The sequence below is a fragment of the Carcharhinus amblyrhynchos genome, chromosome 21 (assembly GCF_965287045.1).
Source record: "Carcharhinus amblyrhynchos chromosome 21, sCarAmb.v2.hapA, whole genome shotgun sequence".
NCBI classification, from domain to species: domain Eukaryota; kingdom Metazoa; phylum Chordata; class Chondrichthyes; order Carcharhiniformes; family Carcharhinidae; genus Carcharhinus; species Carcharhinus amblyrhynchos.
The window spans coordinates 45,424,287-45,451,940 of NC_137344.1; the positions used below are offsets into that span (position 1 = coordinate 45,424,287).

The 27,654-nt window shown below is 38.6% G+C and overlaps 1 protein-coding gene across 5 annotated transcripts in view; it reads left to right on the forward strand.

Moving 5' to 3' along the window:
• Positions 1-27,654, forward strand: part of mpripb (myosin phosphatase Rho interacting protein b) — a 417,298-nt gene that overhangs the window by 349,770 nt on the left and 39,874 nt on the right. For 3 of the 5 annotated variants that reach the window (XM_080209086.1, XM_080209085.1, XM_080209087.1), the window contains 2 exons: positions 15,403-19,137; positions 24,846-24,993. In XM_080209086.1, coding sequence (XP_080065212.1) covers positions 15,403-19,137; positions 24,846-24,993 — 3,883 coding nt within the window. The remainder of the gene's footprint in view (positions 1-15,402; positions 19,138-24,845; positions 24,994-27,654) is intronic. The other 2 variants (XM_080209088.1, XM_080209089.1) reach the window with 1 other exon arrangement.

Here is a 27,654-nt window from a genome sequence, read left to right on the forward strand (position 1 = left end):
TCGATGGGCTGAATGGCTTCCTTCTGCACTGTAGGGATTCTGTTCTATAAATCAGAGTTTTATACTATCCAACAAATTAAACTGTGATAATAGTAGACATTCTATTATCTGTCTCAAAGGAGCACACTTAAGTTATGATTTAAATGCTTATATATAACTTAGTAGATGGCAAATCACTTCCCTCATACTTACCTCTTGTATCAACTAGCTAGGCACTGAACAGAAATCAAATAACTTCTTTCCATTTTATGTTCCTTAAATTGTTGTTAATTCTTGCTTGAATTTTGTAATTAGATATTTTGTATCCTTACTCCACCCCTCCATAGAAAGCATAATAAACTTTGCTGTATATAACTTTATAAACTCATTTATTGTCCCTGAATTAAAAGAACAGCTACCAGACCAAAATAAGTTTAAGTTTTTAAGTTTATTTATTCGTCACAAGTGGCTTGCGTTAACACTGCAATGAAGTTACTGTGAAAATTCCCAAGTTGCCACACTCTGGTGCCTGTTCACGTACACAGAGAATTTAGCATGGCCAATGCACCCAACCAAAGATGCTACTCCATTTGGATGACAAATATTAAATGCTATTGATAGAGTAATCCTGCGTATAATCGTATGTCAACTAGTTAAGAGTAGTTGACCCAAATGGAAAACTTGGTCAAAGAGTGACATGTTGGTAGTAACCTATTAACAGTGTTAAAGTGGGCTTGTTAAGATTCCAATTTGTGTCATAATAAGAGTTAATGCTCTAGCTGGATGAGCATGTAGCTTCGAAGGGCTGCAAGTTTTCTGTTCTCCTGAAAATCCTAACTTGAAGTTCGCAACATTCCAAAAGAGATTTTAACTTGACTGATGAGGGTCTCTGACCTGGTGGTGAATAAGGACTTAATTTCTCCTGTGTTTGATCTTAAAAGTAATGGGGCCAAGTATAACCCGACCTGTTTGCAAAGCTTTAAGGAGGAAGCAAGATGTTTGTACAGTATAAAAGAGGTTTGAATTATTTAAGAATAGATTTCAATTCTTTTGGAATATATATTTAAGAAGATTGTTGTCATCAGGTGAGGGATGGATGGAATGGCTCCACTCCTTGTTTAAGTTGCAAGATTTTTTTAAGAAAGGGTAAACATGTCTATTCTCAGTATTTAACTGTTTGAATGCTGTGATCATGAAAGACACAATCAGATAAGCTTTCTTGAGCTTTGAAAATAAAAGTTTTTAAGGTAAAGATAATTTTTTTAAAAACTTTGTCTTTCACAGGCATGCATACTCAGAAGTTCACAGATTACAGAGTGGGATGTGGGGAAAAATTAAGTAATTCAAAGTCCAGTAAAATTAGAGAGGCGTACGGCTCTTGAAGGTTGTTGACTTGGCGAACTTCAGGCTGAACTTGGACTACTATTTTTGGCATTGAGGCAGTTTGAAGCTCTAGGCAGATTACTTGTATTTTTCTGGAGGCCAACAGTGGTGGGTTGTGTTCTCTTTAAAATGTCTTTCTGCAACTCTTGAATAGACTAAATCAACAAATAGGGTTCAGCTTGCAAGTTGGATAAAGATATGCTGATGAGCAGGGGAAGGAACCCATTCCGGGTCCTATTCCTTCGCTGCCTCAGTTGCTTGTGTCTAAATCTGAGGAGGAAATAGGTGCTTAAGGGTTGGCTTGTCACCTGACCACCTCTCTCCTAACTGCCCCCTAACCCAAAAAATGATTATAGCTAATGTATTCCAATTACCTTGATTAAATCATGATAGGGAATTGCCCTCTCAGTCAAGGTCCCATTGTCCAGGTGGATGGTTTGTCTCCAGCTAGTTGAATGGCCAGCTGAATGGATGCTTTGCTAATGGGATAGAAGACAGCCCCTTGCACCCTTTTTCAAAATTATTTTTCCTGATCTAGCTTTGAAAATAGTTTGTCTCCTTTCTAATAATTTTGGAATACACAAGGTATAGTGATGCAAATATGCAGCTATCTTTGACTAATCCCAGGTCGCTGGGATATGGCTTTGAAGCTAAACAAAAACAAATTGGGAATTTCTGGTCAATAAATGTATTTCTTTATATAAAACATGTTTTCACATCAATTGCATTAATTATTGTGCCCCCTAACTATACCTAGTTCCTAAAGTGAGCTTCACTTTCAGTTGTTTTTCTCAATCTTCATGTGTGAATCCAATTGTTGTAATTTAGCTGCATACATTCTAATTTTAATAGAAGAGCAGAATAAATTGAATTTATGCCACTACATTTTTCTTCTTTTGTTCTCTTGGAGTTGTTGATTCTTTTGTCAGAAGTTCTATCAGAGTTTGTTCATGAATCTAGTATTGATAGGCTTTTTTGACTTTTGGACAGAGGAATGACATTCAAATTAAACGTATCCTCAGCTAATGTTTCACAATGGCAACAATTTGTGTTTGTATAAGCATCTTTAAGATAGTGTATCCCAAGGTGCTTCATGAGAGCATTATCAAATAAAATATGACAGTCTCATATGGAAATATTAGGGCAGATAGCAAAAAACTTTGTTAGAAGTGGTGGGTTTTAAGGAGCACCTTAAAGGAAAAAAATGAAGGGGTTTAGGTAGGGAATTTTAGAGCTTAGGACCTCTGCAGCTCAAGGCATGGCCACCTGTGATTAAAATCAGGATGTCCAAGTGGCCTGAATGAAGGAATACAGATATCTGAGGGCTGGAGGAGATTACAGATATAAAGCGGGGTGAGCCCATATAGAGGGATTTGAAAACGAGGATGAAAATTTTAAAATCAAGGCATTGCTTAACTCTGAGTTACAGTGTACAGTGAGTACAGAGCTGACGAGTAAACTAGAATTGGTGCAAGTTTAACACAGGGTTTGGGGGGGGGGGGGGGGGGGGGGGGTGAATTTTACAGGGGGGGGATGGATAATCTGCACCCAGAGTGAAGTATCCACTAGCATCATGGTAACCAGAAGTCTGGCTGCTCTACAGTGATGATACACTGGGGACAGCCTTAATTAATTTAGAGCAAGATCTCCAACTGGAAGGAATTTTCCCACCAAGACAGCTGTCAGCTAGTCTGATAGCCCGGATTGAGCAGGGCCATTGCTTGGATTGCAAGTAGTTCCTGAAGAAGAAGTGCATTGCTCCTGGACTTGTGAATTGGGGGATGTTTGATAGGCCTGCCAGGCAAACGTTTGCAAAGTGGGTGTGAGACCATGTTTTAGAAGCCATGGGGGTTGCAGGGAGACTTAAAGGGAGGTGGGGGGAGGGGTGCCTCTGATCTTGGGGAGGTAACCCCAGCCCTGCCTCCAAGTAGCCAGTGCAGTGAAAGCCCAGCTGCCCACCTTGTTTTTGCCTTTCCTGCTACACCTGTAGCACAAAATGAAATTTAGCCCTGGTGAGGAAGCAGAGATAGGTGGGTCAGATGGCTTAAATATTAGTTATAAAGAAGTCTTATCAGCTTCCTGGACTTGTTGGAGGATGCTAGGGAGGGTTTCAATACAACTCTTTGCAGTAGAAAATGAAGCTGGTGTTATCTTTGTATTCCAGAATGGTCTTGGAATAATACGCAGCTTTGGTAGAAGACAGCTGGATTCCATAATCCATTTTCCCAATTACAAGCAGAAACCATTGAATGACATTCAGAAGCTGAAGTACTGGTCGATGTTTCTATTTGAATGTCCATCCACCCCGTTCCTCTCTCATGCACCATTTTGAGTTCACTGGCCCTTCATTTATTTTATGATTTCAGGACATGACTGAGCATACCAGCTTTTGCATTTAAAAATTAATGTGCCAGATCTTGTTGGGACATGTTCAGACTAGAATTTTCTGACAAATCAGTTATAAATTATGATCAATGATTTCTATGCAGTATGCAAATGCAGCCCCAAGCTTTCAATCACTTGTTATTTTAATTCTCCACTTTGCTTCCACACTGAACTCCCTGCTTTCAGCCTCCCCCAGTGTTCCACTGAAGTTCAAGGAACAGTGCTTTCAATGTGGCACTTTACTGTCCTGGATTTAATATTGAGTTCAACAATTTCAGTTTGTAATCTCTGCTTTAATTTTGTTCCTTTTTCTTGGCTGGCTTTGAAGTTGCTCTTTTTCTTTTCTCTCTTCCCCCTCCTCACTTGCTCAAAACAAATCCATTTCTAATTTTTCCCAGTTCTGGAAGATCATTGACCTAAATGTCCAGTGATTTCCACTGTTGCATCTTGTTTTTCTGCAATTTGTTAACGTATGTACTTTCCACTAATTTACTGGTATGTTCCCTGATACTGTGTCAGTCATGAGTATCTGCAGAAACATCAAAAAGAAACCAGAATGGAAAATCTATAAATATTTATCCAGATTAAAAAAACCAGCCAAGTCAAATGAGAAATTTACTTTAAAGAAGCACATTCATGCAAATACAAATTAATGTTTAAAACAGGCTGTGTGGCTGATAGTAAGTGCTGACCCTTCATGCTGGAGTGTCTCAAATTTCAACTTCAACTGGTGCCTCTTTCCTCATCTCTATTCCCTGCAACTCCCACCTTCCCAGAGGTAGATTTGGAGCTGGATTTTCATTCCCAAAGTGGGTAAATTGTGTTATAAATTTCCTGACTCAGTGGACCTGCCTCGGTTTAAGGAGCTCCTTTTTTTCAAACCTTTGCTTTGGGGAGGCAGGTTTGATCTAGAGTTGGTACTGCTGACCCAAGAAGTAAGTCATAGGCGATTATAGGGAACTATGGGCGGGGTGAGCACAGAAGCTGGTTAGAAGGCCCATTTAGGTTCTCTGGAGTGTTTTAGAAACTGTTGAGCCTTCTCGCCTTCTTGCCCCCTCATACCCATACTGTCAATTCATGCACCATACCCCTTGCTGCCTCTGTAGCCACCCGTCCAATATCCACCATGGACAGACCTCAGGAACAATGAGGAGTTGAAAAGAAATTACAATCTAATATAGCTCTTACTCCTATGCCCTTGATATTGGGGGGAAAAATCCCTATTCATGCCAACTATTCAAAACTTTTAAATCCTGTGAATAATCTCTTATATAAACAAATTCCTCTTCACACCTCTCATCAAAGACAGCTTCTCCAAGTGAGAATCCCCTTCTGAGATAACTGGAGCTTTAGAAATTTGACAAAACGTTCAAATTGTCACTTGCAGAAATGTCAACAAAGACTTCTTTTGGAACTGCATAACTAGGTTGTAATACCTTTTTCTAACCTACACCAGATGGCCTGTCAATCAAAGCAGTCCAGCAATTTTTTAAAATCTCGGTGACACCAGAAATCTGTTTGTTTCATGTGTAAAGAGTGAGGGATTGAAATAAAATTCAGATTAGACCTTATTCGCCCTTTAAGAGCACTTGCATCTATTCCATCAATCTGTGACTCCCACACTGCTCAATTAGGCCCTTGAAGACAATGGATCATAGAATTCCTACAGTGCAGAAAGAGGTCATTGCACTCTCAAGTCTGCACCGACTCTTCAACAGAGCATCCTATTTAGGCCCTAACCCCATGTATTTATTCCACTCAAACCGTACACCCTGGAACACTAATGAGCAATTTAGCATGGCCATTCCATCTAAACTGTTGAACTTTGGATGTTGTGTCCCTGTCAGTAGCCAGATGCCCCTGATGAAGCCAATGATCTAACTAGCAAACTGAATTCCAAGAGAAAAAGACAAAGGCACTTGAAAGAATCAGAATGGAGCCTGTTTGAACTCAGCACTAAGTTCAAATGATCTTGCTGAGGTTGGATTCCGCCCCCTAGAAATAGGAAGAAGAATGATTATAAAATAGTTCAAAATTCTTTTTTCTCAATTTAACCAATTTTAAAAAGAAAAATTAGAAGTTCAGTAAAATTTCTCTTATCCAACAGTCCTCCAATCAGAATCCGTATTAACTGAAATCCTGGGGGTCCAGTCTGTTTTTTGATTGTTGATGTCAAACTCACCATCACTGGTTATTGGTGATTCATGCCAGTCTCAGTCCCTCACAGGTGTGCACCACTATTTCCCACTGATGCCACTCGCTATACTTACATGCTCCTGCATCTCTCAGAAGACCTCAATATCCACATGATCATCCTGGAGCTTTCTCATTGGATGAGAACTTGAGATCATCTTGCATCTCAGTTAATCGTGTATCTGATTAACCTGGAGCATGCCAAACAAGACATTGTCACATACTGCAGTAAGTTAACATCCTATCCATTCCCCCTATACTTAGATTTTGATCCATCCTGCATTGGGTTGGTAGTCTTCTATTTCATTGGATAAGGTGAGATTTTTGGTGGGGGGGGGGGGGGGGGGGGGTGGTGGTGCGGTCTTTATATGAATTTGGAGAGTTGAATTGATAAATGAATTGTTGCACAGGCGTGATGTACTCATCCAATATTTAGATTATGAGCAGTTCATTGTTAAGGAAAATGGCAAAGCTGGTGAACTGTGCCGTACCTAAACTCTAGAGTATGTAGAAATATTCAATATGGACTGAGTTCTAAATGCTTATCTCTCCATTTTCCTGAATATTTAAGACAAATGTTGATGTTTTCATGCTGCTTACATTAATATGAAATTGAACTTACAAATAGCATATTAGCATTTAAAAACAATACTGAGAAACTTTGCTGTTGTCCCTCAATCTCCATCACTCATGTTTCTTCCTTGAGAATCATAAGACACAATTTAGAGGTATTGTGAACAGTGAGGTGAATAGTGATGGTTTTTAAGAGGATGGTCTGGTGAAATGGGCTGAGGCATAACAAATGAAATTTAACTCAAAGATGTGAAGTGACATGTTTCAGTTGGAAAATGAAGAGGCAATGTGAGCTGAAGGATGCAATTCTAATAGTGAATAGAACAGCTGAGAATATATATGGATAAATCATTGAAGGCGACAGGGAAGATTGAAAGAGTAGTTAAAAACCACACTGAATTCTCGGCTTTATAAAGTGATGCCTAAAGTACAAAAGAGGGGGCAGGTTCAATTGTGGCTTTCAACATGGAATTGAATAATTATCTAAAGATAAAAAATGCAGGTTACAGGAAAATGGCAGGGGAATTTGAGTAGCTGAATTGCTCTTGGAGAGCAGGCATGTACTTGTTGGGCCAAATGGCTGCCTGTGCTATATTATTTTCTGTAAATATTCTATGATTCTATGCAGTCAAAACTACTGTCTATCGTGCTACTCAATCCTATTTCTTGCCTTTATAACTGAATTAGGAAACAAGAATCAGCTACAAAAAGAAATATTAAATATGCCAACGATACACAAGTGCAGTGTTATGAAGGTAAACATGGCCACTGTTTTGTGCCCATGGAGATTCCAGAAATAGTTATCAAAGAATAAGAAGTTTCATCGCGAGCAACATCTGATAATTTGTTTAAAAAAAAGTAATAAGTTCCTGAATGGAAAAGCTTCAATGGACCACAGCTTCACAATGCATTATTAGAATTATAATTTAAATAACAAAGCGCTGTAGATATGGAAATAAGAATTTAATTAATTTACCAATCAGAACCTCAAACAATAAACTAGAAGATTTCATGCCACTCAGTAAAATTTGTGAAAAAATTATTTCCTGAGATTTGCAGAAGGCTAGAGAATGATTGCATGGATATCAGTGATATCCTAAACTGGGGGAGAAAAAATTGCATCTGCCATTGATGCTTACTGACTTAATTCACTTCTCTTCGTCTTGTCTGCGGAGACTAAAATGTTGAAGTGATGGCTGTAATCAAGTTGCAAAATTTTCCGCCATATGGATAATATTTTTGAAACTTGACTTGTATCTAAGTAAAATGTTCCACACTCAACAATATCTAAATAGTTTTATTGTTATCCCATGAGTAAAATAGTATCAAGTGAAATTAAATGCAATAAAAATCTGTTTAGCAGTTTTATTACTGTCTTCTACACCTATGGGGAAAAACAGAATGGAGACGATTGAAAAATATTTACAACCTAAACACGGGTAACCCTGCTTCATCAAAGACTGTCAGCGTTCATTTTTGCTATTATAACAAAATTATAACATGCATTATATTTTTAATATTTTGCTCCTAGTGAGAAAGCAATGTTTCCTCCAGGTTATGTGTGATGCTGCATGATATAAAATGCAAATTTATCTTTGGCCTACAGCTGAATGATAATTCTAAAATCATTTTGAATAAAAGATGATATAACTGGGATTAAAATGTTCTTGTTGGGTGGTTTCTAATCCTTGCATGCACACTTTACTGTGGAAGAGTTGGCATCATTCCTTCAAGTTCAGTTATTAAGAATGATTAACTTCTATATCCTCTTATTTATTTCTTTTAACCTTTCAAAAAGAGATTCCATATAAACACAAAAGACTGATTACCTCATCGGGAACTAGCTTGGAGGAGTTTTTTGGATCCCTGCTGTTAATTAAGCTAGCCCAGACTCGGTAAAATGGCATAATCACCTGAAGTTAAACACTCACTCAGCTGCTTGTCACTACAGGATTCAATACTCCACCCAGCATGTTTCCTGATCTCATCACAATTTAAGCAGCTGTATTTAACAAAAAGAAATGCATGGATGTTGAAGTTGTAATTCTTGTAATTTATGTCCTGACCTCCCCACTTTTAAAGATGGTTTTCCCTACTCCTATGTAAATTTGAAATGCAAGAAAGTTACTGCAAGTTGCAGTTTCTTCACGTTGCCTTCACATTCTGCTTCTTTTCCTGATATATCTATCATATCAATCTTCCTTTGTCTAGAATTTACATGTTGACTAAGCATCTGCAGTCTTCTGGAGTTCAGAATTCCTAAGATTCACAACATTCTGAGTGAGGGGAATGGCTTACTCCTCCTGATACATATGTTCATATTAAGGGATAGAAGGGCAACTAGATTGAGGCTGCAATCAGATCAGCCATGATCTTATCAAATGGCTGAGAAGGCTCGAAGGGCCAAATAGACTATGCCTCCTGAATTGTATGTTTGTAAAAATGTATTTATTAGTTACAGATGAGGCTTACATTAACACTGCAATGGAGTTGCTGTGAAATTCCCCTAGTCGCCACACTTTGGCACCTGTTCGGGTCAGTGCACCTAACCACCACGTCTTTCAGACTATGGGAGGAAACTGGCATACCCAGAGGAAACCCATGCAGACATGGGGAGAATGTGCAAACTCAACGTGACCCAAGCCAGGAATCGAAGCCGGGTTCCTGGCAGTGTAAGGCAGCAGTGTTAATCACTGTACCACCATGGCGCCCATGAGTATTTCTGAGTATGAGTATTTCTCCTCTTCTCAGTCCTAAATGGCCAATCCCTTATGACCCCTAGTTCTAGATTCACCAATCAACAGCAAACAGCCTCTCAGCATTTACCCTGGCAAGCCCTCGAGAATCTTATACATTTCAATGAGATCACCTCTCATTCTTTTAAAGTCCAGTGAATATAGACCCATTCCACTTGATGCCTGCTCATAGGATGGCTACCTCATTTTCAGAACCAATCTGTTGCACCTTTGTTGCCTTTCGGGCATACAGATCTCCTTAAGTAAGGAAACTAAGGCAGGTCGTGGTGCTACAGGTGTGGCTTCACAAAAACTCAGTATATTTACAGCAAGACTTCCTTACTGTTATACTCCAACTCTCTTACAATAAAGGCTAACTTGGCATTTGCTTTTCTTATTTCTTGTTTTACCCCCAGTGTTAACTTTTTGTGATTCATGCACAAGGACCTCAGTCTCTCTGAAAAACCAAAATTGATTAATTTCTCACTGTTTTAAAAAAAAAAGTGGTCTTTTTATTCTTCCTATTAAAATGGATAATTTCAACTTTCCCCTCTATACTCCATTTGTCACCTTCTTGTACAATCACTATATTTGTGTAATGTCTTGCTAAATGAATAAATACCAAAGTGGAATTCAGTTTATTTTCTCAAGTTTTGGCATACTTTTTTTATTCAGTTATTTATATCTTGAAGATTGTTAAATTGTTCTTTATTTTTGAGTGTTTGAGTAGTTGATGGTTGCTTAAATTTGACCTAGCCGTCTGACTTGTTTAGTCCATTGTGACATTGTTGAAAGTAAGAATATGGCATTCATTAGCCTTTGGATTTATGTTTGCCCGATCCTGTAGCACCATTGGCATTTCACTTCATTCTGACTCTTTGTTGCAGTTGTTCACTTAAAATTTTGGCAAAGGTGGAATTTTAGCCTCTTCAACGTGAATTTAAGATTTCTTCAGTGTTGGCTAAAGGAATGTTTGTCCAGTTTTGTGCCCAAATTCTAATTCAAACATTGCAAGTCACATGAAGACCCCTCATTCACCCCTAATATCAAGCCTCACTCTGAGCTGCAACCACAAAGGGCAGTCACAGGTTTCTGTATGGTAGTTCCATATTTCATTTAAAAAAAATCTTTATTGAAGATTTATGATATTCAGTTTCAGTTCCACAGGCATCAACTGCCGATCCAAAGCTCACACCAGTTAGTGTCAGACTGTCTCCTATTCTGTTAAGTCTTTATAGCCATGCCTTCCTGTAATATCCAGACAAATGTATTGCCCAACCACAGTCAGTAATTTTTTCTTTCTTGTTGGGTGATGAGTGAATTATTTAATTGTCTGTATGCAGAAAGCAAATATATGAAATAAAGGCTGAAGATTTAAATAATTTATGTGGAAGAAAATTATGTATTATTTTTGGGTCAAGTGACATTAGAGCAAATTATTTTCATATTGTTTGGGGAGAATAGAACTTTATCTACAGATTTGGGCAACAGTAAAGAAAATAATGGAGCACAGAGTTGAATTAGATATAGCTGTTGGGGCTAAAGGGATATGGGGGCGGGGGTGGGTGGTTGGCAGGGGGTGGTGAAGGGGGGATCAGGATATTGAATTCGATGATCAGCCATGATCAAAATGAATGGCGGAGAAGGCTCAAATGGCCCACTCCTGCTTATAGTTTCTGTGTTTATAATTGAATGTGAAAAATTCATTACTTATAACTTATTTCCCTTAAGCATTAGATTTGATATGGTGGATGAGAAGAATTTCATAGATGATTATATTTTAGAAAGTAGGGCAGATAAATTGAAAGTGTAGATGGAATACTTTTTAATGTTTAGTAACAAAAAGATAAGATCACCCTTTTTAATATTTTAAGTTGACGCGATTTGGAAATGGCAGTAATTATTTGAGCAGCAAAAAGGCAGTTTAGAAGCAGTGGTAAGTTGGGTGGGGCAAAGTGAAGTTCCATTTATATCCCCATGGTTTCTAAAAGCAACCTGGTTCAAAGTTGGATGGTATTCTCTACAGTCTCAAATTTTCAATGAAATTGGGCATCTGGATCTTTTTTCTATACATTAGCATTGACTCAATGTAAGTCATATTGTAGAGGAGGAGGCGTGGTTGAGTAGCTCAGCACTAAATTAATTTGGGAAAACGTTTGACAAAATTGTGCTAATTGAGTTAAATGTTGCAGTCTGGAAGTATATGCAAGTATAAGATTTTTAAAATACATTGGAAATATGGACTTTCTCCTCACCTTTTCCTGCTTCCAATATTTCAAACTCTAAACTTGCTGCAATGTCTGTACCAAACTCAACAGTACTTTGATGTGGCAAAGGCAGTTGGATTTTTTTCGCCATCAAGCTTTGTGATTTTAAAACAGCTAGCTGAATTACAGTCATTTTGGATTACCTCCTTGATGGATCACACTGCTTTCATGATCACCTTTTATAATATTACATTTCTACTGTGTGTTCAAAAGTGGGCTGAAAGGCCAGGTAGGTTAGCCAGAAATTAAAACTATGACTTGACCATGTGCCTTAATGTTGCTCCTATTCGTGCCATCTCTAAGAATGCCTACTTCAACCTTTGTAACGTCACTGTCATCTGGCTTAGCTATTGTTGAAACTTTTTGTTCCCTCTAGACCCAAATATTCCAATGCATTATTCTGTTTGGTCCCTGTAAACTTGAGGTCATCCAAAGCTCTGCTGCCTATGTCTTAACATGCAGGAAGTGTTTGCTGACCTAATTGACTCCCAGTCAAGCAACATCTGGATTTTAAAATTCTCATCCTTGTTTTCAAATCCATCCAGATCCTGCCCCTCCTAATCATTATAATCTTCTCCAACCCTACAATCTTAGCAATATCTGCACTCCTCTAATTCTGGCCCCTTTTGCACTCCTAATCAGGGGATTGTTCCACCATTGGTAGCTGTACTTTTAGTTACTTGGGTTCCAAGATTTGGAATTCCTTCCTTGTAGCCCTCTACCTCTCTCACTTCCTTTAAGGCATTTTTTAAAACTTTGTCATTCTTTCAAGTTTTAGGTATCTGACCTAATATTTCCTTAGGTAGCTCAGTATAATGCTCCTACAAAGTACCTTGAAACATTTCATTATGTTAAAGGCTAAATAAGTGTAAGTTTTGTTGTTGTGCTCAAAGTCTATCAACCACCTTGCTGTAAGCAGATTTGCCAATTTTATCAATGTGAGCATCTTAACAGGAGTATACGAAAAAATCAATGTCATCTATTGATGGCATTGGATTTTTGATATACTCCTGATAAGATGCTTCCCGCTCAACGAGCTTTCCTCATTGAAGTACTATCCACTTACTTCTGCAATCATTAGTACTGAAGACTTGTACTCCAGAACTTGCTGTGCACCAGGCCAAGCTGTTCCATTACAGTCCCCTGCCACTGACCTATTAGTGTAGAATGTTGCCCAAGTATGTCCAAAGCAGGACAGTCCAATCCAGCCAATTACTGTCCATCAGTGTACCCCTGATCATCAGTAAAATGGTGGAGATAGTCAATAACAGTGCTATCAAATTACACTTGCTTAGCAATAACCTGCTGATGTGCTCAGTTTGGAGAGCACCAGGGTCACTTAGCTCCTGACCTCATTGGTTCAAACATGGGCAAATGAGCTGAATGCCAGAGGTGAGATGAGAGTGACTGCCCTTAACACCAAGTCAGCAGGAGTCCTAGCAAAACTGGAGCCAATGGGAATTGGGAAAAATTCTCCACTGGTTGGAGCCATATTTGTCAGCTCCGTTCCAGGACATCACCGCAGGAGTTACTCGAGGTAATATCATAAGCACAACCATCTTCAGCTGCTTCTTAAATGACTTTTCTTCCATCGTAAGGTTGGAAGTGGGGCTGTTTGCTGATGACTGCACAACGTTCAGCACAGTCTGCGACTCGGCAGATACTGAAGCAGCCTATGTCCAAATGCAGCAAGATCTGGACGTTTTTCAGGCTTGGGCAGAAAAGTGGCACATAACATTCATGCCTCAAGCCAAATGCCAGGAAGTAACCTTCTCCAACAAGAGAGAATCTAACTATCCCTCTTGATATTCAATGATATTACCATTGTTGAATCACCCACTATCAACTTCTTGCGAATTACTGTTGATCAGAACTCCCACTCACCTAACAAAGGAGCAGCGCTCTGAAAGCTGGTGGTGTTTGCTGCCAAATGAACCTGTTAGACTTTAACCTGGTGTTGTGAGACTTCATACACTCAAACAGAACAGGAGGCTAGGAATCCTGTAGTGAGTAATCCACACCTGACTCCCCGAAGCCTGGCTGCCACTGACAAGGCACAAGTCAGGAGGGTGATGGAACACTCTCCACTTGACTAGATGAGTGAACTCCAACAGTATTCAAGAAGCTCGACACCATCCAGACAAAGCAGCTCTCATGATTAGCTCTTCATCCACCCCGCCAGCAATGAACAGTGGCAGCAGTATGCATCATCTACAAGATGTACTGCGGGAACTTACCAAGGCTCCTTAGACAGCAGCTTCTAAACCTTCGACCATTACTTTCTAGATGGTTAAGGCCAGCAGACACATGGGAACACCCCCACTTGCAAGTTTCCCTCTCAAGTCGCTCACCATCCTGGCTTGGAAATACATTGCCATTGTTTCATTGTCACTCAGTCAAAATCCTGGAACTCGCTCCCCAACAGCACTGTGGGTACCTACACCACATTGCAGTTCAAGAAAGCAACTCATCACCACCTTCTCAAGGGCAATTGGAAATGGGTATTAAATGCTGGCCCAGCTAGTGCGCCCACATCCCATGAATGAATTACATAGCATCTTTATTAAAACGATAACTGTCATCCTTATAAGTGCTTATGCCCACCAGTAGAATTAAGTGATGTCTTACCATGTACTGAAATCTATTGAAAACTATTAAAAATTATGTAAAATTGTAGCTAACGATTTTGTAAATCAAATTTTTCAAAATGCATTTTCAAGGGGTATTAAATAAAACATAAGTGATTACAGTGGAGTACTGAAACTGTCTCTTCGCCTAAGAAGCAGCAATTCCCAAGTAAAGCATCTATCTAAAAGCAATAGGATTGTAAGTGATCTAACATACCATTTAGTTTAATATGAAGTGACATTGGGCACTTTGGAAATAAGTTTTATTTGAGCATTTTGATGAATTTGCACCCCTTTCCATTTCTCCCAATGTGTATTTTATGAAGTGGTAACTTATTATTGCACTACTCACGAGGTTTGTGAGTGCACCTAAATTAACCAAAAATTAAGGTTGAACATCAAAATAAATAAACTAGCTCTGACCATCAAAATGAGATTGTAATGAGGAATATCACTTTATTTTAGTTTACTTTGCAATGTATTGTAAATTCTTGTACTTTGACTCTCATTGTTTGAAGAAGATAGGTTTGCAAACGTGCACACTTGTCTCCTCGCTTAAGACTCTTGTTCATTTGGATAAGTCTTAGGTTGTATTTATAGCTAGCTGACCTGTTTTCTATCAGCAAACTTACATGGTACCTGCATCCAGAAGTGACAGTCATTGTTGCTGATATATGATCACATAGTAAAATATAGGTAGAGTAGGTGTGCAGAACAATTGTTTTGGAAGTTTAGAGCTCAGGCTTTGAAAATTTAAACAGATTTGAGCTCCAAACTCAGGGCTGTTGTAATGAAAAAGTTGTTGGTAGCTTTAAAAGTTTTGTTTGCAGAAGTATTCACAGGTTAAAAGACCTAGATTTCAGGAATGGATAGGAAAATTCCCTGCCTGTATGTTGATTATTATGTGCTAACCATGCATTGATAGTACTTGCTTCCTGACCAATAATGCTAACTTTTCTTATGCATGCTTTCTAAGATACTAACCGTATTCTGACTTCGTAAGTGCAGAATGGTCTTTGCTTTTTTTTGCTTAATTTTGCAACTAATAGATAATAGTTTGGCCATTTACCTTACTCGCTGAAAACTTATTTTTTGTTCCTTGAATAATGCTGAAGTTTTCAAATCTACATGAAGAAAAATATATTTACAAACCAATAATTGTTTTAAATCGCCATTATGGGACTGAGAAGCAAAAATTAAACAGTGTATTCAAAAATCTTGTACATCTGTGTTAACCACTGTCTGGTCCCCTTTTCTAAGCTGGAGCCACCTTTGGCAAGTTCAAATGCCTGGCAACAGCTACAGAAGTTGAACCAGGATCTACAAGCTGAACTGGAAGTTCAACAGCAGAGACAGGAGGGTGTCAATGCACAAACTCAAAGCCTAAAAAAGAGCTATCAGGATGCCAAGGAGCTCCTGAGACAACAAGAGACAAAAATGCAAAACCTCCAAGCCAAACTGGACATTTCTTTATCGGATGTAGCCATTAATGAACAATCGTTATCCAAAACCCAAAATGATTTGCATCTTGAGCGTCAAAAGTATAAAGAGCAAGCAGATGAATATGAGAGAAAACTAAATATGTTTAGCACCAAGTTACGAGAGAGTGAAGAGAAGCTTAGAGAAGTGGAGGGACTACTTCTTGAAAAGACACAAGCTTTCAGGGATTTAGAAAGACAAATGGCTCTTCAGGATGACTATCAGCGAGAAGTGAAGCGGCTGCAAGAGCATTTGGAAGAAGCTAGCAGTCGGTTGCGGAACAGTGAACAAGGGGTTATTCTGAATGAAGAACGTTTTCAGAAACAGTATGAGAGCCTGAAAGAGAAATATGAAAAAGAGAAGGAGATTCTGTCTCACAATGTACAAGAAGCTGAAGAGAAGGTTAGAGAATACGAAGATCGCCTGCAGACTCTTGAAGCTCAGTTAGAGAGAGCTCAAAAAGAAAAACTGGCCATCTCTTTCAAAAGCAGTGAAATGGTGAGGCAAATGGAGGAACATGTTGAGATGAGTGAGACATCAGTGAAGAGACTGACCCATGACATAGACATCTTGTCAACTGAGAATGAACAATTAAATCAGCGTTGTCAGGAAATAGTTAATCAGTTGACAGAAGCTGATAGAGAAGTTGAAGGGCTGAAGGTAGAATTGATGAAGGAGCGAGAGGGATATCAAGATCTGAATGAAGATTTTGAAAAAGCTATCCAGGAGGTCAATAGGCTAAAAAAGGAAGTGGAAGAAACCAATTTTAAAATGGTCTCAACAAAGGAATCCTATGAGCGAGAACTTGAAAAGAAAAATAAGGACTTCAATGAGGCTTTAATCAAGTTGGAAGCTTTGGGTACCAGCTTAGAGGAGACAGAGAAGAAACTTCAGCTTAAGGAGGCTACACTTAAAGGCCTTGGTTGGCAGGTGCCAACAGACATTGATATGCTTATAGAAAAAAAGGAAGAACTTCAAATCAAATTAGAAGATGCTGAAGCCAGATTAGCTGAACAAGAGATAAAGCTGCAGGCAGCTGAAAATGATTATAAAGAACTTCTTTCCCAAAACAACAAACTCCAATCAGATCTGGAAATTTCAGGAGAAAACAATGAACATGTGGCAAGAAGAAACCAGCCAAGTTGTTCAACAGTTGAAAATATTCCTCGTTCCACAACCAGTTGGTCTGAACCCAAGGCGGACCAGAGCTCAGTGAATTCTGTTGCACAGCTTTCTGAAGAATTATTGTCAAGGCTTCAGCTTTTGGACTGCCAATTAACAACACTCACTGGTTCAGTAGCACAAACATGTGCAGAAAGCTGGTTTTCAGGTCTGCCATACTCTGTGAATACTGAAAGTTCACGTGACACAACAGCAGATAGTTACTTTTCAGCTCTGAAAAAATGCCTGTCAATTGCGTGTGCACTTGAAACTAAACTATTGATAGCAGAGCAAAAAATTAAAGGGGAAACTATTGGTCCTTTAGGCACACCTGCAAGTCTGCAATGTGATGCCAAAAGTCACGGAGGATTATTAGAGCCTGGAGTTCATGTAAAAGAGCAGGAAAAAGTAAACCAGCCATTAACCTGTTCTCTCTCAGAGCAGCTTGCCAGTTCAAATATCAAACTTAAGATACTAGTGCAGGCTACCAACTCTGAATTCCAAATACTGCAAGCTAAACTACTTCGGTTGCATCATGTTTTAGAAGGTATACAGCAGAAAACTGGTCAACTTGCTCAAGCTTGGGACGTGGAACAACGTAGACAAGTCTCTGAATTAGTACATGCACTAGGAAGTTCAATACAATACCTGCAACATCTGGAAGAGGACCTAGCCAGAAAAAATAGGGCATTTTTTGGTGAAGAATCTGAAATGATAGACTGTTTAACAGAGGAGGAAAAGCTAAAACATTTAGTTGACAAACTGGCACTTGAAGCAGCAGCACTTGACAATATTGCTGATGCTTTGCAGAATTCTGACTTGAATGTAAAAAATACTTTAGATGAAATTAGAAAACACAGTGAAAGTTTTACCATACCTATGGTTTCATTGGAAGAAGTCAATACTCAAATAGGACATTCCGTTCTCAACAAATTATTAATTGAAGGAGAATTTTGGGCAAATTTCTCTCTGATTAACGAAAGCAAGACTACTGATGCTGAAGATCAATTGACTGAACCCATGAAAAGTTATCTGAATATGATGGCAAACAGTAGTTTAATAAAAGGTGAAATGATGTTCTGGACCCATAATATTTTGAAGGTTTCAGAAGAAAAACTGCAGCAATTGAAAGCCCAGTACATGAAAATGCATCACAGAAACCAAAACCATGTGCAGATGCTCAGGAATGTTATAGCTGCTTATGGTACTTGCAGGTTTGGTGGTCTGATGGAGGAAATTCGTAGTGAACTGAACAATGAAGAGGTTGAATCACAGCTCTTGTGTTCTCAATCCCTCCAATTACCATCAACATCTGTTTCTGCTGGTCAAGATGTTGAATTTTGTGTAAGGACAGAGTTAGCACAGCAAATTAGGAAAAATGCTTGTGTATTGAAGAAAATGTCACAATCCATTCAATCATGTGCAGATGATGACCTGGGCCTCTTAGCCAGAAGGCTTGTTCACAGCATGGATTGTATACCTGCATTAAGCAGACATGGTAATGCAAAAGACATCTGGCCCTTCCTCCTCCAGGATGCAGTAGTGCAAGCTGAGTTGTCATATGTAATCTCCAGGATTCAGTTAAAACATGACCTCACACAAAGTGGGGATATGCAACTGAGACTAGAGGCTCTGGAGATGGAGCACTCAATCTCCATTGCCTCATTGCAGAGCAAGCATGCAGCTGAACTGAAAAAACAAAAGCAAGAGCAGGATTTAGAGTTAAAGAAATTAAAAGGAGAGATTGCAGAATTAAAAAATTTGGATGTTTCACACGCAGGTGCTAGAATGACTCATATCCAAATTGAGGGAGAACCAATTGACTCATTGGACAAAGCTATTGAACTGCAGGACATGGCAGCAAGGCATAAGAAAGAGCTGCGAGAAGTGCGAGAAGCATATGAAGCAGAGATGGAGAAATTAAAACGGGAGATAGCAAGGGCAGGAGAGACATTGAGACTGAAAACTGAAGAAAATGTGAAGGAAATAGATTCATTGACTGTCTGCATGGAAAACCTGAAGGAAAAGCATGTTGAGGAGCTGAGGAGACAAGGGGAAGACTTTAAAGCTGAGAAGAGAGAACTAGAGCAAAGGTGTGCTCGGGTAAAAGAAGAACTTGCACGAGAAATTGAAGCTTTAAAAGAATGTAGAGATCCTAAAGAATTGGACATTGTAAGTGATCTGCAGAGGTCCACTGATCAATACAGAAAAACAGCAAGTGAGCCACATTCCATGGCCTTGCTGAAAAATCGCATACAAGAACTGGAGTCCCAGATAGATGCCATGAAAAATAAGGTTGAAGTTGGCCCAACAGCTCTGCGAGAGAAATATGAAAAGGACTTGGAGAATCTCAAGGTGTCCATGTGTTTAATAATACTGACTAGTAAATGCATGTTGGCTTGTAGCATTACACCTTGCTGCCAGCAATTAGTTTATGTTTGTGTTCTGTTTTGTCGCTCAACCTGCATGGTGGATAGAATGCATGATGTACTGTTGAACTGGGCAAAATCACACAGGATAAACTTTGCAACTTCTGGGAGAATGGTAGAAAGAAACCGATACTACCGGTGTAATATTTGCTGACCAATGAGAAGCTAATTGCATTACAATTCATATTTTTTTAAAAAATGTAAAAGCTATTCCTGACCTTTAATCCAACTGGTGAAGGCCTGAAAGCATTTGAATTGTACCCGAAGTTTGCCCAGTTCTTTTCTTTAGTGTCTCTCTTTTGAGTTTTATTGTGTGCTCTTAAGCAATCCTTTCAAATACAGCAGAACCCATTTTTTTTGCCGTGCAAGTGCATTACGTTTAGTTGAGTTACTAGACAATTAAATTGAACACTGAGGATAAAGTCCAAATAAAAGCATTATAGCAATTTTTCCCGAATATCTCCTGAGGTCAAAAGATTAGTGTATCTTTTGCTACCACAGTGACAAATTATAGTTTGCGGTTCCTATATATACCCTTTGGCATGAATTTATTCATTATGTACAAGTTAATTTGATCAGGCCAATCTAAATTTTGCCCTTTATTAAAGAGGGATCAAAGTATACAAACCTTTACAAATTCTTAAAGATCCCTAATTTAAGAAAAATCCATCTTTTTAAAATTGCATCCCTATTTTAAAAGATAAATTTCCTTCTGTTGTTCTACTCTTTCATTTGAAGTGTTACATTTTGTTAAATATTTTACATTTATGATTGCTGTCAGAACAGTGGGTTCAACTGCATTTGATTAGAAGCATCTCTTCTTAGCAGTTTAGTGCGCTTAGTTATATAAATTGGTGGCTATGTTACCCTTTGCTGTTTGCCTTGATGCTATGCTACTAATATATGAATCTCCCTTTTTCTTTCTTTCTCTTTCAGCTGGCTACATATCTCTAACGCACCTTTGAGGCACTAATAAACTAGCAACTTATTTGCTTATCAAGAAGTGCTGCAAAAATCCTGAAATTGATTATATTTTATATTTAGAGAAAAGTCGCATTTCACTCTATTCAGAAGTCTTTAACTTTGTCCCTTGGGACAACTTACTTGGGTGGCTAAGATAATATTGCCCTTTTTTCTGGCGGCTTGAGTTCAAATCCAACCAGTGCACACAAATGAGCATTTTCTCTTTGTGGCTGTGTTAAATGTCACATTAATCAAAAAGGATCAATCCTCGAGTTCATGCTGAGTAAGATGATGGGTTCTGCAGTTAACTAGTTAGCTTGGTTCGAGAATGGGGGGAATTTCCATAGTTCCCACTAATGATATCTATTAATTGACCCCGCTAGCATTATTTGGACGATTGAATTAGCATGCTGTGATGAAGCCTGACTGGCTAAAATAGTGGAGGGTGACAAATGCTAGTAAACCATTGCGCCACTGAATAGTTAACAGCTTGTTAACAGGAGTTGGTAAATAAAGTTCAGAGAATGCAAAAGCAGTAATTATTGTGCTCAGAGATAGTAAAATGTGCAAGTGTGCATTTTGAGATTGCTATTTAGTAGCTGCTGACTTCCCCAAAGCAAGTCAAAGTAAAACGTATGAACCAATGTAAAAGACAGGTATTTAAAGTAAGTATAAAGTATGTCTGCCTACATAAAAACAGAAAAATACAAACATTAGAAAACTGAGAAACACAATGCTGGAATTACATTAAGATGGTTGAAACTGTCACTTTAAGGCGGATGGGACTATCACTTTAAAGTGTGGAGGGACTGCCACTTTAAAGTGTGTGAAACATCTTTCACTGTTAGGAGCAGCACATAGGCTAGCACTGCTGCCTCTCAGTGCCTGGGACCAGATTCGATTCCAGCCTTGGGTGACTATCTGTGTGGAGTTTTTATGTTCTCCCCGTGTCTGCATGGGTTTCCTCCAGGTTCTCCAGTTTCCTCCCACAATCCAAAGATATGCAGGTTAGCTGGATTGGCTATGCTGAATTGCCCCTTAGTGTCCCAAGATGTGCAAGTTAGGGGGATGAGTGAGGTAAATACGTGGGGTTACAGGGATAAGGCCTAGGTAAGATGCTCTGTCAGATGGTCGATGCAAACTCAAATGGCTGCCTCCTGCAATCGTAAGGATTCTATGCACAACGATACAAGAAAAAAAATGTTCTTTATTGGAACTTAAGATAGTCCTGATAAACGGTTCAGAGTTTAGGACAATGTGTGTTTCCAGCACTTGCTATTTATTTTTATATTTTGTGTACTTTTTGATGATTTTTGCCCATAGGATGCTTTGCATAGTTTTGCATCACACATTTCCAGCTCAGCTTAGCGTTCACTTGCTGTTCATTCAAAGAAGACTGCTGAATGCATTTGTGCTGCTCCTGACATTGGGTTTGCTATTATTGCATTCTATTAAATTTGCAACACACGCTAAAATCTTGGTATGAAAATTAAAACAGTTGCAAAATGATCTCCAAGCCACGTCTGTTGCTTGTAGTAAGGGGCAAATCCAGTGTTTAAAGTACACCTCTATTGTAGATTGGGGTATTGGTTGATTTTCATATCTAAAAATGTATAACTTTTCACTATGGTGAATCTTGTCATTGGCGTGAAACATCTTGCAGTGACTTCACTGTAGTAAGCTTTTCACTTTGGACCAGCTGAAGAACTGATTTGGTATAGCTTTGTTGACCGAATAGGCAGCAAATTTCCATACAACATGAACTTTACATTGTCAGTCAACACCCAAGCAGTTTCAAAGACGTAACTTCTGTTTTGATGAAGCACGTTCAGTGAACTCTTCCCCTGACAAGAATTACCTTAATGGCTAAGGACTGAAGTGAAGTGATATGATGAATCTCTGTGGGGTGAAATCATTGCTGGTTTTTAAATTGTGAATCGTTACCTTTTTTTGGAAAAAATCAATATAAAATGCCAAAGTACTTTGAATGAAAAGAACATCCAACCCTTCCAAATAATTTGCATCCCTATTTGATGAAGTTGTGTTGACACAATTGCATCCTGATGAATGTTTGTAGTTCCTGGCTGCACTGCTTCACAACAGCAACATGCCTCACAGAAAGAGGAAATAATGTGCCATACTGCCCTGTGGGTGAAATTATAGAACATTTCATAGTTTGTCCATAGCTCTAGAATAGTATGTTGTGCAACAGTTCAAAAAAAATAACTAAACCCAATTTTGTGAGGCAAGGGAAATGATCCAGTGTACCAAGTACAATACGTCTGTTCGGCCATATGTTGAATTTCACTTGCACAGTCTATTCAATCAAACACAAACAAAAATGTGTTTTAATATTCCCTGGAATAGAAGGGGAAGAGGAAGTGTCAAGTAGAACTTTCCCTTCCATTCCATGGAATTGTAGACATGAAAACAATAGATCAAAATCAGTAAATTTACAATCATGTTAGCTTGTTGCAGAATGAATTTGCATCAATCTGTATGTCGTACTGACCTTTTACACAGGATAGGGTTGATGTTCACATTCTGCAAGATGTACACGCAAAGCTGTCACCAAAAGGGGAAAAGGAAACTTGGGATTGTTTTCACTTAGCGTGGCATGTTCAATAACTCGCCGTAGTTTCCTTTCATCTTTAGTTATCTTATCATAGCTCGATGGTCAGATTCACTAAATACAATCTTTGGTGTTATTGAACTAGGAATAGTTTACCAGAATGAAGGGATAAAACAGTCTATTAATATAGAAATCTGTCCAATGGAATTAATTGTTAAGATTTTATCAATAGTTAATGTACTGTTTTTTCAACCACATATTCTGAACACCAGCATGCAGTATATTACCATAGAAAAGGTACATATTGATCCCTTTCACACCACTGATTTTCTGATCATCAAGTTGCTGTGAGGAAATTCTTGGCAAAATCCAGCCCATCACCTCAGAAGAAATGTCATTAGTGGGATGACTTGGGGCTTCATTGGAAGCCAGTATTTGGCTGTCCTGTTGTTCATAGCAATCCCAGTTACTTTTGACGTAGAAAGCTAGTGGTTTACTTTGATTACCCTTCTTAAATATGTTTATATACTGTTGTAAATATATTCTGTGGTGGAAGGAGATTCTATAATGTTCAAGAGGCATCTGGATAGATACATGAATAGGAATGGAATAGAGAGAAATGGACCATGTAGAGGCAAGAAAATATTAGATTAGAAAGGCATCCGTGTTGGCACAGACTTGGTGGGCCTAAGGGCCTGTTCCTATGCTGTACTGTTCTTTGTTTCTTTTTGAATTTTGTGGTTTGCAGAATAGTAAGGATTGTTGGATCCTAAATTTTACTTGGGCGCGTACACCCATTTTTACTTAATTTAACATAAGATTGTGACTTGATTTAATCTGAAATGTGTAACTAGTGTGGGGGGAATGGCTGCTTTTGTGCATTTTCTAGAAGCAAATACTGTCAAACGTAAAGAGCTAAGTAACTGTTCATCCTTTTAACTGGTGTGCAATGCAAGGGATCTTAATTTAGAAACGCAAGCAAAGTTTCATTATGGCCTAATTCATTGTAGCACAGAACCACAGCCTCTGGAAATGGGCAGCAATAAGGCTCTTCCAATTGATAGCCACATCACTAGGCTTGGAAAGAGATAATATGCTTCAGGTTCCTTCTCTATGTATAGACATGGGTCAAGCTTTTTTAAATGTCCACCATAATTGATGAGTCTGCAAACGTGAATTATCTGCACTCACAACCAGAATAGCAGGGTACTAATATGTGGCCGGCCCTTGTAAAATAATACCATGTTACAGTCAGCCCTTTTAGACAAGGGTGGAGGAAAGGGGAAGAAAATAAAAACCAGGCAGTAATGAAAGCTTTAAAGTAGATGCAGAAACAAACAACAGGTAGACTAGCAGCACACTGCTGAAGGAATTTACAGTTCTGACTTATGCATTCTGCAGTTAGCCTGTAAGTGTACTACACCTGCACAATAAATACTAAATCATTGCTGTTGTAGTCAAATAATAGACCTTGAATGACTTATCTCCAGTGATTATTGATTGAAGCGGAAGACTCTCCAGTATGCATTGTGTAATAGTCTAGTGATAAGGTGCTCAGATCACTGTCTTATGTTTGTTTTTATAGGACGAGTCAGTGACAGTTTTCTTTAATGAATTCGTATCAATGGAGACCTGAATTTAAAATGATTGATCTCAAGCCTTTGATGTCTGTCAGAGAAAGCTGTTGTTTGACCCATCTCCTCCTCAGCCGCATTTGAACCCAGGTCCCAGCAATGAAAGGGCAAATTTTAAATGAAGTGGGGAAAAATGGTGCAATGTGTACAACTTCGTAAACACATTCATTTTGACTGTATTTGTGATGTTGTAACTACTGGAACAGTTCTTCCCCCTGCTATTATCTAGTCCACTTTGTTGTTGTATGCTCTTTTTAAAGTAAGAATCCTATTTAATACTTGTAGTTAACTAAATATAAAACCATTTTCTACACAGTATAAACCTGATTCAGAAACTTTTGAAGGAAACTCCAATGGATTTTAGCCAGGGGAAAAGTCAACATGATAAATCACAACTGCCAATACAGTTTTTAAGTATTTTAAAATTCTCACGATTATTTTTCTCCTCTCCCCTTAATGTTTTAGGCTACATGTGAACGTGGGTTTTCTGCAATGGAAGAATCACATCAGAAGGTAATAGAAGAACTACATCGACAGCATCAACGAGAGCTGGAGAACCTGCAGGAAGACAAAGAGCGACTGTTAGCTGAAGAGACAGCTGCCACCATCTCTGGTATGTGAGAAATGGATAACAATAGAATGTATGGTTGTATATTTATTGATTAAAATTGGTTGGCAAACCTACTAAAATAATCAAAATCCTATCTCGGGGTGCATTCACGTAGGCCAATAGGGCATGCCTGTTCTATCATTGCCATGTGTCATATTCTCTAAACGTGGGCATAGAATTTTTTTTGCCAATTACAATTGCCATCACTTAAACTGGACAACTTGTCATTAATTAAAGCAAAATACTGGAGATGCTGGGGATACTAGAGATCTGAAATAAAGTAGACAATGCTGGAAAAACTCAACTGGTCTGGCAGCATCTGTGAAGAGAGAAACAAAATTAACATTTTAAATCAGTATGACTAGTTAAACTGCATCTTTGCTATTGGTTATCCCTGCAACAAATCTTTGGTAATTGAAGGGATGTACAGAATGCAATGTATATTTTAAAAAGCAGGGAGGTTGCAAAAGTTGATAACATTTTTTTCACGAATGGTCTAGTGACCACTCTAAGGCAAACCGTGAGGATGTTGAATCTTTAAGCCACCAAAGAGTGTTAAAGGATGTCGAGGATGAATGTGTTATAAGCAATTTCTTTGTAATTGATATCATTGGAAATGGTTAGTGGTGTTTGCCCCATATCGGTAACTGCCAGTGATAGATGTGATGGTGTTAGAGGTGGGAAGTGTCAGCTGAGGTTGTGTTCCAGTCTTAGGATTGGGACTTGAACCCACAGCCTTGTTACTTTGAGCAGCAAGTGCTAGCACTCAAGCCAAATTGACTAAGGCATGTTGCATGAAAAATATCTTCAGAGGGAGGAGTACGCAGACAACAAAATGACTAGGTTGACGATAGAAGTTATTCTAGTCAGAAAACCTTTTGGTCATAACTGTTGAAATGGCTTGTTTTTGTTTTATATTTAACATAGCCGATGACTTAATTGATGCCACATTACGTACCATCCTTTACCAAATTATGAAATTAATTGACTGATTTCCTAATACATGGATTTTCAAAAGCTTGCTGCAAATCTGATTTCTATTTTCAATGTATAAAATCTGATGTCTAAATTCTTGCAAACCCCTCGAGGTGGTTATAAAGCCTGGAATTTTTACTCATTTAAAGACCATGTAATAAATTATGCCCATCCCTATGACAGCGAGAGGGACAAGTTGTAGTTGTGATAGATTTAATGGTATAATTGCCTAACATTGCATCTCTCAGATTTCTACATCTATGCTTTCTAATTATCACTGAAAGAAAGGTCTTAATAAAGCTAATGGGCTGAATCTTCCAAGGAATGGTAATCATCATTAAATTGCCATTTGGCTCCTTTTTACTTACCATGCAATGGAGCCTCACATTTCTCACCTGAGCCACTTGAAAAATGTGGAGCATACCTGCTCTTGGCATCTTTTCCTCATAGTCTAGGAATATTGGGAGAGGTCAAGCCACATCCCTTTTTACAGCACTATTCTGGTACCTAGGCATTAGAACAGGTTTTTATTCTTCTAACTTATCATAGGGTAACTTTCTCCCAAATGAATCAGAATCGTCCAAAGTCGTCTTTAAATCAGTTTGAGTGTTCCAGGTGCAGGGTAATTGCAAAGCAAAAGTAGCAACTTCTTAGTCAATTTTCATGCAGTTGGTTCATGGGTAATTGCCTAACAGAAGTTGAAACTTCTTGGCCAATTTCTGTGTAGTCAGTTCATGGGAATGCCCAAAAGGGTCCCGAGCACATCTTCCAGAGTATGACTATCTAGAGACCAGATGATCTGAGCCAGTGTTTGAGATTGTGATTAAATGTAGTCATCTGTAGAATGTGGTAACGATAATATGTAATTGAACACAGAAGCTCTGATTCTTGCAGTTGAGTTGGCCTGGGCACAGCTAAGTCTGTGCTCAGACTGGCTGAACTCATGCTTCTCTAAATGTTCAGGCTGGAGTCCCTCTTTGTAGTGTGAGTAGACTACTGGCACAAGATATGCTTGCCCAGAGAGCTTAGAACTGGTTTGAGAACATAAAATCTGATTCTGGCACACATTAGTGGGATAGTTGCAATGGTGTCAAAAGTCGGTTAATTATTCACAATGGTACAGTGGGCAACACTACTACTTTTGAAGTTGAAAGTTTAGATGCCCTGCTGTTACAAATGCACCAATGAAGAGTAGCACCACTTTGAACTATAAGCCACCGTCTGATAAAGGTTCACATGGTAGCTGCGTGGAGCAATATCACTAAGTTGATGCAGTCGTCCAGATCTCTTGTACCTGACTTCAAATGAAAATGTTGTTTGATCTTGGAAAAAGGTGACGGTTTCTCTTTATTTTGCCCCCAATTATTGTGGGCCTCAACACCATGACATGAATTTAAGTATCTGCCACCTTTTTTTTTGCAGCACTGTGCATTTTGTCTTTTGAATGTACTTTTTCTAGTGCTAGAGGTACACCCGCAATTTAATTATAGGTGGAGGTGATAAACTAAGATGCATTATGGCTTTAGAACCATGGAAGCAAAGGACAATCCTCTGCTGCTAACCACTATCCACCCAATGATCTTTCTTCTTCAAATAACGCAGCATACGCTTTCATTTTATTAAGGATGTTTCTTCAATAGCCAATGACATGGGTCATCATGCTTGTGATGTGATGCCACTTGAACTTTG